At 39.4% G+C, this 12,206-nt stretch overlaps 1 protein-coding gene across 2 annotated transcripts in view; it reads right to left on the reverse strand.

Annotated features, from left to right (window-relative positions):
• SULF1 (sulfatase 1) overlaps positions 1–12,206 on the reverse strand; it is a 157,711-nt gene that overhangs the window by 34,334 nt on the left and 111,171 nt on the right. For both annotated transcript variants that reach the window (XM_073679419.1, XM_073679420.1), the window contains exons 8-11: positions 10,673–10,848; positions 9,257–9,385; positions 5,993–6,049; positions 3,684–3,813 (exon numbers count right to left, since the gene is read on the reverse strand). In XM_073679419.1, the coding sequence (XP_073535520.1) occupies positions 3,684–3,813; positions 5,993–6,049; positions 9,257–9,385; positions 10,673–10,848 (492 nt within the window). The remainder of the gene's footprint in view (positions 1–3,683; positions 3,814–5,992; positions 6,050–9,256; positions 9,386–10,672; positions 10,849–12,206) is intronic.

The following is a 12,206-nucleotide window of genomic DNA, read 5'->3' on the forward strand; positions in this document are numbered from 1 at the left end:
ATTGCTTGGTGTGCACTTTTACAGAGATTAACAACTAATCATTTGTGTGGCAAGTAGGAAATTCTTTCCTGGGAGATTTGGGCTCAGCAATAAGCTTACGATTGGCCATTGGAATGCAATCCTATGTTAATCTGCACAGGAATTTCTAAGAACAAGGATAAGTTAGACATATTAATAATGGTATATGTCAGAAAACAGCAATCTGAAATTAGACGCCTCTATTAGCAATTCTTTTCAATAAGTAAGCAGCATTCACTAGAGGCAACATTTCCTAATACAGGTAGTTCCAAGATCAAAAGAATAAGCGTGAGAAGTCTTATATCGAAAATTATTATCAAGCAAGTTTCAAGAACATAAAGAAGTGATCTAAGGATCATGATGCAAGAGTTTTCGGTACAGGAGTTGTGTTTAGTGGTGGTTACACACTGGTTCACATGGTCATCTGCAGACAAGAGCTGCTTCTGTAATCCAGATGGTTTATTTATTTGCACACCGACAGTAAATGAGTAGTAAGAAATGTCCTTTATTTGTTCGTTATTTCTACATGCTGTTTCTATAGACCTCCACTACGGGAAGAGAAAACCGCCAGAACTTGGAATCTCTGAAAAAGACTTTTCTTCTTTTCATTGTAAATAAGCTTTAAAATAAATTACCAAAAAAAAACCCAAATGCTTCCAGACCACCTAATCATTCCCATAGCCAAAGGCCCATATGGTGGTCAATTTTCCTTAAATACATCTTTATAATGAAAGAAAGTACAGTCTTAGAAGCAGAGCCAATCGGAGCCTCGTTTCAATGGGGTCTTCTTTGCACTCTGTCACTACTTGCATAGAACTTGTTACCCCTTTCTATTTTTTTGCAGGAGTATAATCTGGTCAACTCAGCTTCCTTTTTGCCATCATTGCTGGGATTACGGATAGGTTAAGCCTTCGTACCTACCTGTTCAGAACCTATAAAAAATAAGAAATGGGGCTGCATTTTTTTGGCTCCACAGGAACGGATTGGGTGGACTCCATAGTATCTATGCCTATGCTATAAATAAGTCTTTGCATCTGCAACCACAGCCATTGTTTGGAGAGTCTATTCTTTTGCATCTATTTGTCTTAATTAAAGGGCAAGCAGTGTGTAATATGCACCAGACAAGTTGGAATAGACTATAGTATGGCCTCTTACTTGGCAGTACTTTGCTCTGACCTTTTTAATTAAGCTTTGCAATGATGACATTTATTATAACTTCAGCAACACTTAATATCTATACTGCAAACATAAGTGAAATTAAGGAACTCCGCAGTCTGCCAGATGAATGTCGAATGAATGACTTTTAATTGGTTTGTTTAAAGGGAACCTGTCATGTGAAAAAACACTATTAGGCTAGGGTTACACAACCATGTGTTCTCTGATAAAACTAATCATAGTGTGATCCCATTTTCTCGGATGAGGAGAAGATGGAGAAAAAAACTTCTCCATTCTGTCATTCCGTGGAAATCTGACCGAATGCAGTCCGATGAGGACAGCGCAATAGCGTCTTATCCGGGAGAAAATAAAGAGCGTTTAAAAAAGTTATGCTAACCTGATTCAGTTGTGTATACACAACATTTTCATGACATATAGAGCTGCTGCAGGTCCAACAGGTCATCAGACCGAAGAAACACAGGAAAGGAAGATTTGTGGATGATCCGCGCTACTGGTAATCAATGTGATAAATCCAAGTCCAGACAAGTGGTATTTCTAGTTTCTTTATTTACAGCAGTGTTCAAAATAATAGCAGTGTGTTCAAAAACATGAGTTAAGCACTAAATCTTTCTACTAGTTTTTACTTCCATGCATTGGGAACACTGCACACTGTTTTCTAATTCAAAACATGAAGAGAAATGTATATAATTTTTAACCACTTTACAGAAAATAACAAAAAATGAACATTGGGCTGTTCTAAAAAGTAGCAGTGTCTGCATTTGTCTTTCCAAACTCACAATATGTACTTTTTTGAGGATTTAGCATTCCTGTGAATTACTAACCTAATATATAGTTGTATACACACAGTTTTTTTTAGAACTGCTTCACATCTATGTTGCATAGAGTCATCCAACTACTGTCAACTGTTATTCCAGCCCAGGATGCTTTGACTACAGCCCACAATTTTTTTGGCATTTGTTGGCTTTGCCTCAGAAATGGCATTTGGCTGGCCACTCCATAACCTCAATTTTGCTGGACTGGAACCAAGATTTTGCTGGTTTACTGGTGAATTAGGGTCGTTATCTTGTTGAAACACCCACTTCAAGGGCATATCCTCTTCAGCGTAAGGCAACATGACCTCTTCAAGTATTTTATTATATGCAAACTGGTCCATGATGCCTGGATGCGGTAAATAGGTCCGGCGTCATAGTAAGAGAAACATGCCCATATCCTGATGCTTGCAGAGCCACCCGATTCTTCACAGAATGATTGACCTTACTAATTGAACTCCACACTATTATTTTGAACACACCCCATTCAATTAATTATTCAAATAAACAGACTCAAAAACATGCAGATCATGAATGCTGAGTCTGTTGGTTTCCTTAGAATCTACTGCACCAACTGGTAAATTGTTTGACATGTGGTAATATAATTTATACCAAAAACAGTGATTAATCTGGTTAGTCATATTGGACTGCTATTATTTTGAACACTACTGTAGTCAACATGTTTTTCGAGTTACAACAGACTTCATCAGATGAAGATCTGTAGTACTTTATTTAGTCAACACATTTCAAAGAAACCGCAAACACCACTTGTCCAGATTTGGATTTATCACATTGATTACCAGCAGCGCGGATCATCCACAAATCGTCCTCAGCTCCATAGTAAACATTGGTCCGAGTGCTATCCAACATTTTGTCAACTTGCACTCTGACCAAAAATACGACCATGTGCACAAGCCCTTAACATGCATATATGGAGGTTAATCTGCTGGTTATTAGCATTCTGAAGCTGCCCGGTCACTGCACTGAAAGCCTGGCTATGAAGAGGAAATGATCCTTAACCCTCCCAGTAGCTTCGGGCTTTCAGTCATAAGAGCGAGGTCAGCCCGGCATCAGTCACCAATCAAATTACAGTGATCGGCGGCTGAAACCATGCTCCAGCACTGACTGACACCCAGCTCAGCAGTGCATCAGTACAAAACCAGCTGTCAGTCAGTGCTGGGGTGTAGTTACAGCTGCCGCTCACTGTGCCTGAGGGGTGAGTGGAGGCGCGCCCCTATGAGTGGAAGCCCGAGGCTGCCAGCAGGAATAAAGTTAATTTCCTCCCGTCAGTGGGACTTTCAGTGCAGCGGCTGGGCAGCTTCAGAACGCTATTAACCATATCTGCTTGCTAATACTGTTTTTTCACATTACAGGTTCCCTTTAAGCAGTTACTTACCGGATATTCTCTTTCACAACAATCTCTGGAACTCACAATCTAGCTTCTTGATTGCTGATAGGTTTGGACTCATAGGATGTTCATTAAGCTAGACTGTATGAAGGAAACCATGATGAGTCAGAAACTATTATATATTATGTGTGTGTTTTCCCAAGATGGCCAAAATGATTTGCTCTACTGTTATACATGAAATATTTGTATTTTCTTTTCACACAATCCAAGTAACTCAACCACCATGATTGCCATCAACTAAAGGGAGTGACATTGAAAAATGTTCTCCTTACCTGGCCAGGCTGTTCACAAGCTGTCTGGTACCGAGCCTGTTGGCACAGCTCCTTTACCCGCTCATATTTTGGCAAATGATTGGACTGGGGAGTAGTTTTGTTTGGTTCCTCTTTCTTTCTGATAAACTTTCTGTTAAGAAATAAAATGTATAAAAGAAAGAGAGAGTGATTGAGTTACAGGGTACTGACATGATCCTGAATATAGCATTAAGATCTATGGGCCTATATTGTATCCCTGTATGACTTTGATGTTACAACATGAAGTGATTCTCTGTGCGATGGACACAGTGTGCCTGTATCTTAATATTAAATGGCTTGTTCCAATGTACAATCATTGTACATATGCCCCATCCCCTAAAAAACATGGTCACCTGTAGGGCTCCACATGATACATTATGTCTTAGTCAAGGAGACAGATTGCTCTTTTGTGGCCCGCTAGTATAAAGGCTCGAAGTCTGCATTTATAGTCAGCACTGTGTTAGAATATCCAGGATAAGACTAGGGTCAGATGGCTGTAGATTCTCTCATCCAAGAGAATCACACACTCTGATCACACACTCTGATCACACACTCTGATCACACACTCTGATCACACACTCTGATCACACACTCTGATCACACACTCTGATCACACAGTCAGCATAATGTGATCCCATACTCTCGGATGAAAGAATTGGAGTACACTGTGAGAAGAAGATTAAGCAATAAATCCTGAACGGGGCAGGTAATATACGTGATAACCTAGATAGGTAAATCAGATACTACATCCATCATTATATACACACACATCTGCGGGACACATATATTCTTTGGGACCATTCGGAAGAAGCACAGAAACCAAGTAGAAAAATCCCGAACTGTTTAGTCGTAAATAATCACATAGATATCAATAAATATAAAACCTTTATTGAACATATAATTGGTTAAATAGTGACACTGAGGAAGACAGATGCACACACACACACACACACACATCACATAAAACATATACAAAAATCTAACCATAGTAAAAACATAAAATCACGGATCTAAAAATATATACATAACTGGACGCATTTAAGTAAAAAGGTATTCAAGGTGTGTATGTTCAAAAAATCTCAATATGATGTTTTAATTAAATATAGAAACTACACTGCCCATGTGTTAAGTAAATGCATGATTAATAACATGCTTAGGTGGTTAAATTGTAACCAAATATGGCACATGGGCAAAATAAATATTCAGGAGCTATATATCACAATGGGTCCCATACAAATACACTCTATTGTCCCAAAATAATAACCAATTATATGTTCAATAAAGATATTTTATTTATTGAGATCTAAGGGATTATTTATGACTAAACAGTTGTTTTTTTCTGATTGGTTTCTGTGAGAAGATGGAGAACAAAATTTCTCCATCTTCTCCACTCTGTTAGAACGCAGAAATCGGACTGCATTCAGATGTCATCAGAGTGCAGTCCGATGATTTTCACGCACTCATTGACTTGCATGCCAAACACAATCCAAATATCGAGGAAACTCTGACTTGCTGCGATTTTTTCCTTGGACAGGCTCGATGGTGTGGGCGAGCCCTTAGGGTGGTGAAAATGGTAACTAAAATAGTATAAGCTTTAAGGGTTATTAACAATGTGTTAAGTTATCTCCTATCCACAAGCTAAGTAATAACTTGCTGAATCTTTGGGATTTGACCGGTAAACCCTCACCAATCATGAAAATGGGGCATGTGTCACCCCTCCACCATTGTGTAAAGCACTGACGTCTATCTCCTGCAGTTCCATAGACAGTAAATGGAGCCAATGAATGGCATAATTCACATGCAAAGTGCCATGGAATAAATAGTGCTATAATAATAATAATAATAATAATAATAATAATAATAATAATAATAATGTAGAACTTCTAACCAGTGAAATTATTCAACAGCTCAAGTCCTCCACTGACAAACAGCCTGGATACGTCTACGGCTCTATAGGTCAAGGGACCACCTTCCTTTGTTCTCTATGCCATAGTAAATGTATAAATGCGTTGTGTGAACCATACAACACCTTTAAGTACATTTGTTATTTTCAAATAATTCTTTACATTACTATTTGTACTATTGCCAGCTTAATAATATGTGGTTTACACATAGCTGGAATGAGATATGCGGGGTTATAGCCCCAACGATGCACAAACCGCGAAGAAAAATGAGGATGAATGCTACAGACTGACCTTGTGCCAAATGTACTATTACTCCATGACATGTTTATATTTCACAGACATGTTAGATGAATTCAGTCATTGCATAAAAAATAAATACATTCTTACCCTCTTTCCACCAGGAACGTATCTCTCCAGATCTTGGGCTTTTTACTTGTCCGAAGTCTGAAAATAAAGACAGGATTGTAGGAATAAGAACGAGTTGTCCATAATGTTTATAGAACGCATGTAGCTGAGAAATAAAACATTTAAGAAAATCTTCTATATCTAAGATTATTAACTAGTTCTGCCATCCTCTTCCTCTATTAACTCTCCTTTTATATGAGGGTGGTAAGTGTTTAAGAAACTGTACCCCTTGCAAGACCATTGGCCTACATTTCAGTAAATGCCAAGAGTCAAGCCATTCCTGGTGGTATGAATGGGGACTGCATATCTGAGATAGTTGGGACTCCATCTATCAGGTGATTAAGGTATACCCGATACAGTTGCCATTAGTGTCCAGATGGGAATACCCTTTTAAAAGCTGAACACTTTTACTGTTATTGAATGTACTACAAGAAATGTTTAGAAAAAAAAAATACAACACACAATGTTTGAATGGGGCTATAAGACCCTGGGTAGTAGGGCTAAGAGCGCCGTCCCTGAGTAGTAGGGCTAAGAGCGCCGCCCCTGGGTAGTAGGGCTAAGAGACCTGTGCCAGACTTCAGAAACCAAGATGGACTGCTCCCTATGCTAAGTACTGGCTGCTTCTGCTCTGATTCAAAAATGGATCCACACTAAAGTGTTGACTGACTGCATTTTTTGGGTTCACTTTTTGTGCTGGCTGACTGCGTACACTGCATTCACCATTTGTGCTGGCTGACTGCGTGCACCGCATTCACAGTTTGAGCTAGCTGACTGAGATCACCATTTGTGCTGGCTGACTGTGATCACTGCGTTCACCGTTTGTGCAGGCTGACTGTGTTCACGGTGAGCAATGGTTCACTTACAAAGATAGCACCTGCTCCTTGTGTTAGAGCCGCCCCCTCTATCGGCTGCATCTTCTGTGGTTGCATCTGCTCAGATTCGAAAATTGCATCAGCTCCCTGTCATGGCACTGCCCCCTCTGCTAAGCACAGTCTGTGTCAATGTAGAATGCAGCCAGTACTTAGTATAGGCAGTGGAGCCAGCACAGGGGGCGATTGCCTTCTTAGATTTTGAGCTCCCTGTACGGAGAGCTGGTCAGAGCAGTGTTGAAGTGTGTCCTGACCTCACGGACCGTATAGAATGACATGACAGCCTGGATTTGGCCCGTGGGCCTTGAGCTTAACACCTTTCAAGTTTTTTTTTTTTACTTACAGTTGTGCTCAAAAGTTTACATACCCTGGCAGAATTTTTCCTTTCTTGGCCTTGTTTCAGAGAATATGAATGATAACAAAAAAAAATTTTCTCCACTCATGGTTATTGGTTGGTTGAAGCAATTTATTGTCAAACCACTGTGTTTTCTTTTTAAATCTTAATGACAACCAAAAAAAACATCCAAATGATCCTGATCAAAAGTTCACATACCCCAGTTCTTAATACTGTGTGTTGCCCCCTCTAACATCAATGACAGCTTGAAGTCTTTTGTGGTAGTTGTGGATGAGGTTCTTTATTTTCTCAGATGGTATAGCTGCCCATTCTTCTTGGCAAAAAGCCTCCAGTTACTGTAAATTCCTGGGCTGTCTAGCATGAACTGCGCGCTTGAGATCTCCCCAGAGTGGCTCAATGATATTGAGGTCCGGAAACTGAGATGGCCACTCCAGAACCTTCACTTTGTTCTGCTGAAGTCAATGACAGGTCGACTTGGCCTTGTGTTTTGGATCGTTGTCATGTTGGAACGTCCAACCAAGTACGTCCCATGCGAAGCTTCCGGGCTGATGAGTGCAAATTTGACTCCAGTATTTGCTGATAACGTGCTGCATTCATCTTTCCTTCAACTTTTACCAAGTTTCCGGTGCCTTTGTAACTCACACATCCCCAAAATATAAGCGATCCACCTCCGTGCTTTACTGTAGGAAAGGTGTTCCTTTCATCAAAGGCTTTGTTGACCTCTCTCCAAATGTAACGTTTATGGTTGTGGCCAAAAAGTAAAATTTTGGTCTCATCACTTCAAATTAACTTGTTCCAGAAATTTTGAGGCTTGTCTCTGTGTTGTTTGGCATATTGTAGGCGAGATACTTTGTGGCATTTGCACAGTAATGGCTTTTTTCTGGCGACTCGACCATGCAGCCCATTTTTCTTCAAGTGCCTCCTTATTGTGCATCTTGAAACAGCCACACTGCTAGTTTTCAGAGAGTCCTGAATTTCAGCTGATGTTATTTGTGGGGTTTTTTTGCAACCCGAACAATTTTCCTGGCAGTTGTGGCCGAAATTTTTGTTTGTCTACCTGACCGTGATTTGGTTTTTACAGAGCCCTTGATTTTCCATTTGTTAATCACAGTTTGAACGCTGCTGACTGGCATTATCAATTCCTTGGATATTTTTTTGTATCTCTTTCCTGCGTTATACAGTTCAACTACCTTTTACCGCAGATCTGTTGGCAATTTTTTTTGCTTTCCCCATGACTCACAATTCAGAAACGTCAGTGGCTGGATGAAGGATGCAAGAGTCTGTCTGGATCCCAGAAACTCACTCAGCTTTTATGCACACACACTGATTACAAGCAAACAGGTCACAGGTGAGGATGTTACCTTTAGTAGCCATTCAAACCCACTTGTGTCAAATTCTGTGCATGTTATCAGGCAAAAATCACCAGGTTATGTGAACTTTTGATCAGGGTCATTTGGATGTTTTTGGTTGTCATTAAGATTTAAAAAAAAAAGAAAAAAACAATAGTTTGACAATAAATGGCTTCACCCAATCAATAGCCATGAGTGGAGAATTTTTTTTTTGTTTGTCATCATTCATATTCTCTGAAACAAGGCCAAGAAAGCAAAAATTCTGCCGAGGTATGTAAACTTTTGAGCACAACTGTATGTAAAACCATATCTAGCTAATATTATTACTAGATGTACTAGATACGGTTTTACATAAAAAAAAAAAAAAAAAAATTTGAATGTAAAAGACTTAAATAATTTTTAAAACTGCGTAAACCCCAAATCAAAACTAGGGAGGCAGTTATTGAGATCCAGAGGTAGTAGTTGCACCCGGGCCCTGGTTCCTGAGGGGACTCAGTCACTTAAATTACCAGTATTAAAAATAGCATTTAGTAATCTGGAGCTATCCTACAGGTTTTACATTAGGACCCAGGAGTTACACTTCTGACCTAATTCTTTGGATGCGGTCATCTAATCTGCTAACCTAATGAGCTAATAATTATGGAGACACATTAAACATATAAGAAACACCAACCTGTTTCCTGGTCTCTCTATATCCATCAAGTTAAGGACAGACTTTCCATCCATGTCAGGAGGAGTGTCCAATCCTGCAATATCCAAAATAGTAGGGGCAATATCCAAGTTCAGGACAATGTGAGGAACACTGCAAAATAGAAAGACAATAAAGTCATCTATAATTGTACAATAGGACAGGTTGATAATACAGCCAAATGTTGATCACACTTTATATTGCAAGGTATATCATTAAAATATAGTAGTATAAGTGCAGATTTTTGGTCATTCTATACATTTCCCGATCCTATAACGAGAAGATGAACTATTACAAATGGTCGAACACTGTGGAATCATTGTACAAGTTACCATAGTCAAGAGTGGAATAAGAAGGGAACTGGGGGGCAATCACTTATGTACTTCTATACCCCATGTTGAAGGAAAGAATATAAGAAAAAATCCCTGAGACAAAGGATCTAGAAGGTGGCACACAATGGACATTTTACTTTGGGCAGTTCTCAATAAAAGGTGGCCACACATAAAAATTGAGTAATATGAAATATTTCAACCTAAACTATCATCTGAGTGAAATTTAACAGCATATAATCATATCACTCAACTTACAACAGATTCTCACTGTCTGGAAAGAAATTGCAGTTTTTACCATTTTTGACCAAAAGTGGCTAGTCCACGAAAGATCCTTCTTTCCAGAAAGATTGTTCATCTTTCGGCCAGTGTCATGTAACATGTGGCCAGATTGAAAGGGTGGAACAGTTAATATGAACTAAAAGGTGTACGGCTGCTTTAGAAAAATGATCAGTCACCAGATGATTATTTGTTCAACAGTTGTTTAACCATCAACCTACTCCTATTTAATGTGTATGGTCCCCTTAATCTGGTTGTGGTTGGCCTACAAATTCAGCAATGTAAAAAATGTCAGGCAGCACAGCCCCTCATTTATATTAGAAGTATTTGTAGATGTTCCAATTTGTTTCCAAGACAGCAAATTATACACAATTAGTAACGTTTTGTCTGATTCGGAAACTGAAAAATAACAAATAGAACAATCCGTAAACTGATCATTAGGACCAGGTGCTGGCCACTGAGAGTTTGGTTACAATCAATTGCTACGTTTCTGCAAAACATCGCTAGTTATTTAACTAGACCCCTTTGATATAATATCCCCTCCCTACGGTACACAGTTATTTCTGTAGAGAATACACTGCAGACCCCCAGGGTTCGGTATTTGTATTTACTGCATTTAACCAAGTTTAAAAAAAAAAAAAATTAAAAGAAAAATTATTTTCTTTGTCTAAATAAATTAATTAAGTAGTTTGATGCCGATGAAGTCCAGGACAGGGTATCTGAAAGAGACAACCATTTATCTGAAAGTATAGGATAGATATATTAGCTGTAAACCAGAAAAAAAACAACTTACATTGATCCTGGCTCCACATTTGGACCACGAATAAAAAATGGGACTCGAATATCAAAGTCGTATGGCATGGACTTTCCTTTTACAAGGCCAAACTGTCCTATGTGGTAGCCATGGTCGGCCGTGTAGATTATATAAGTGTTGTCAAGTTCTCCAGTTTCAACCAGCATGTTATACAGCTAAAATATAAAAAGGATAATCAGATGTTACATCAAGAACCCAAACTAATAATAATCATTTTAATTCTAACACATTCCGCAGCACTTTACTATTAAATGAGAAGAAGTACAGGCAATAATGACAATACAAAGTAACACATAGTTCAACAGTTACAGGAAGATTGAGGGTCCTGCTAGCAAGCTACAATCTATAAAGGCATGTGCCCACGGTCAGGAGCCGCCTACGGCCCCAACGCTGCGGAATAGCTGTGTGATTTTTTTTTTTTTTTTCACATGCGGACTTTCCTCATAGATGTTAATCTATGGGGAAAGTCCACTAGCGAACCCGCAAAGGAAACTGACATGCTGTGGATCTGAAAAATGCGCCGCATGTCAGTTTCCGCGGGTGATCCGCAGGTGTACAGAGATGCATAGTGGACACGGGATTTCTAGAAATCCATCTACTATGCTGTAATATCTGGAAGCTGCGGGTTCGATGCTGCACAGACACGCAGCGTCAAACCCGCAGCGGCTCCTGACCGTGGGCACATACTCTTAGGAAATAGAATGAACACAAAAGGTAAAAAGTGCTCGTCATGTATGGTCCAGACATCATTGTAATAAATAGGGGTTTTAAAATAAAGCTGCATGATTTGGTCATCATCCAGGATCTGTCTAAGTACAGTTACCAAGGGCTATTGAGTGCATGGAGGATGTGGAGACAGATGAATAGGAGGGAACAGATTCTGTAAAGAGTTTAGAAATGGGGAACAGGGAAGAGCTAGATTAGTGAAGTGAGGAGATAGGCCTGTCTAAAGAGATGTGTTTTTATATCACACTTACAAATGTGGGAACTAGGTATTAAATCAGATTGTCTAGGGTAGTGCATACCAAAAACTGGAGCAGCTCAAGAGACGTCTTGCAAACAGAAGTGGAAGGTTTGGATTATGGAGGATATTGGTCTTAGATCAGTTGCAGAACAGAGAGTATGGGTAGGGTGATGAGACAGAGATAAGGAAGGAGCTATATGATAGTGCAGAACTGTGGAGAGCTTTGTGGATGAGAGGGCTAAGTTTATATTGTACTCTGTAGCTGATGAGTAACTAGTGCAATGAGTGGAACAAGGTGGAGGCATCAGTGTAGTGGCTGTATAGAAATACGACCCCGGCTGCATCATTCAGGAAGGATTGGAGCTGAGAAAGTTTAGTAAGAGGGAGAGTGATTAGTGGAGAGTTAAAGTAGTTCAGACAAAAATAAAAAAAAAGTGTGACAGTAATAGCTTTTGCAATTTCTAAGGTGAGAAAAGGTCAGATTCTGGAGAGGTTTTTAAGGTGCAGGTGACATAAGCGAGTGAGTGATTGAATTTATGGAATAAAGGA

This window comes from Phyllobates terribilis, unplaced genomic scaffold (assembly GCF_046119375.1).
Source record: "Phyllobates terribilis strain yellow unplaced genomic scaffold, ASM4611937v1 Scaffold_4__5_contigs__length_816908805, whole genome shotgun sequence".
NCBI lineage: Eukaryota > Metazoa > Chordata > Amphibia > Anura > Dendrobatidae > Phyllobates > Phyllobates terribilis.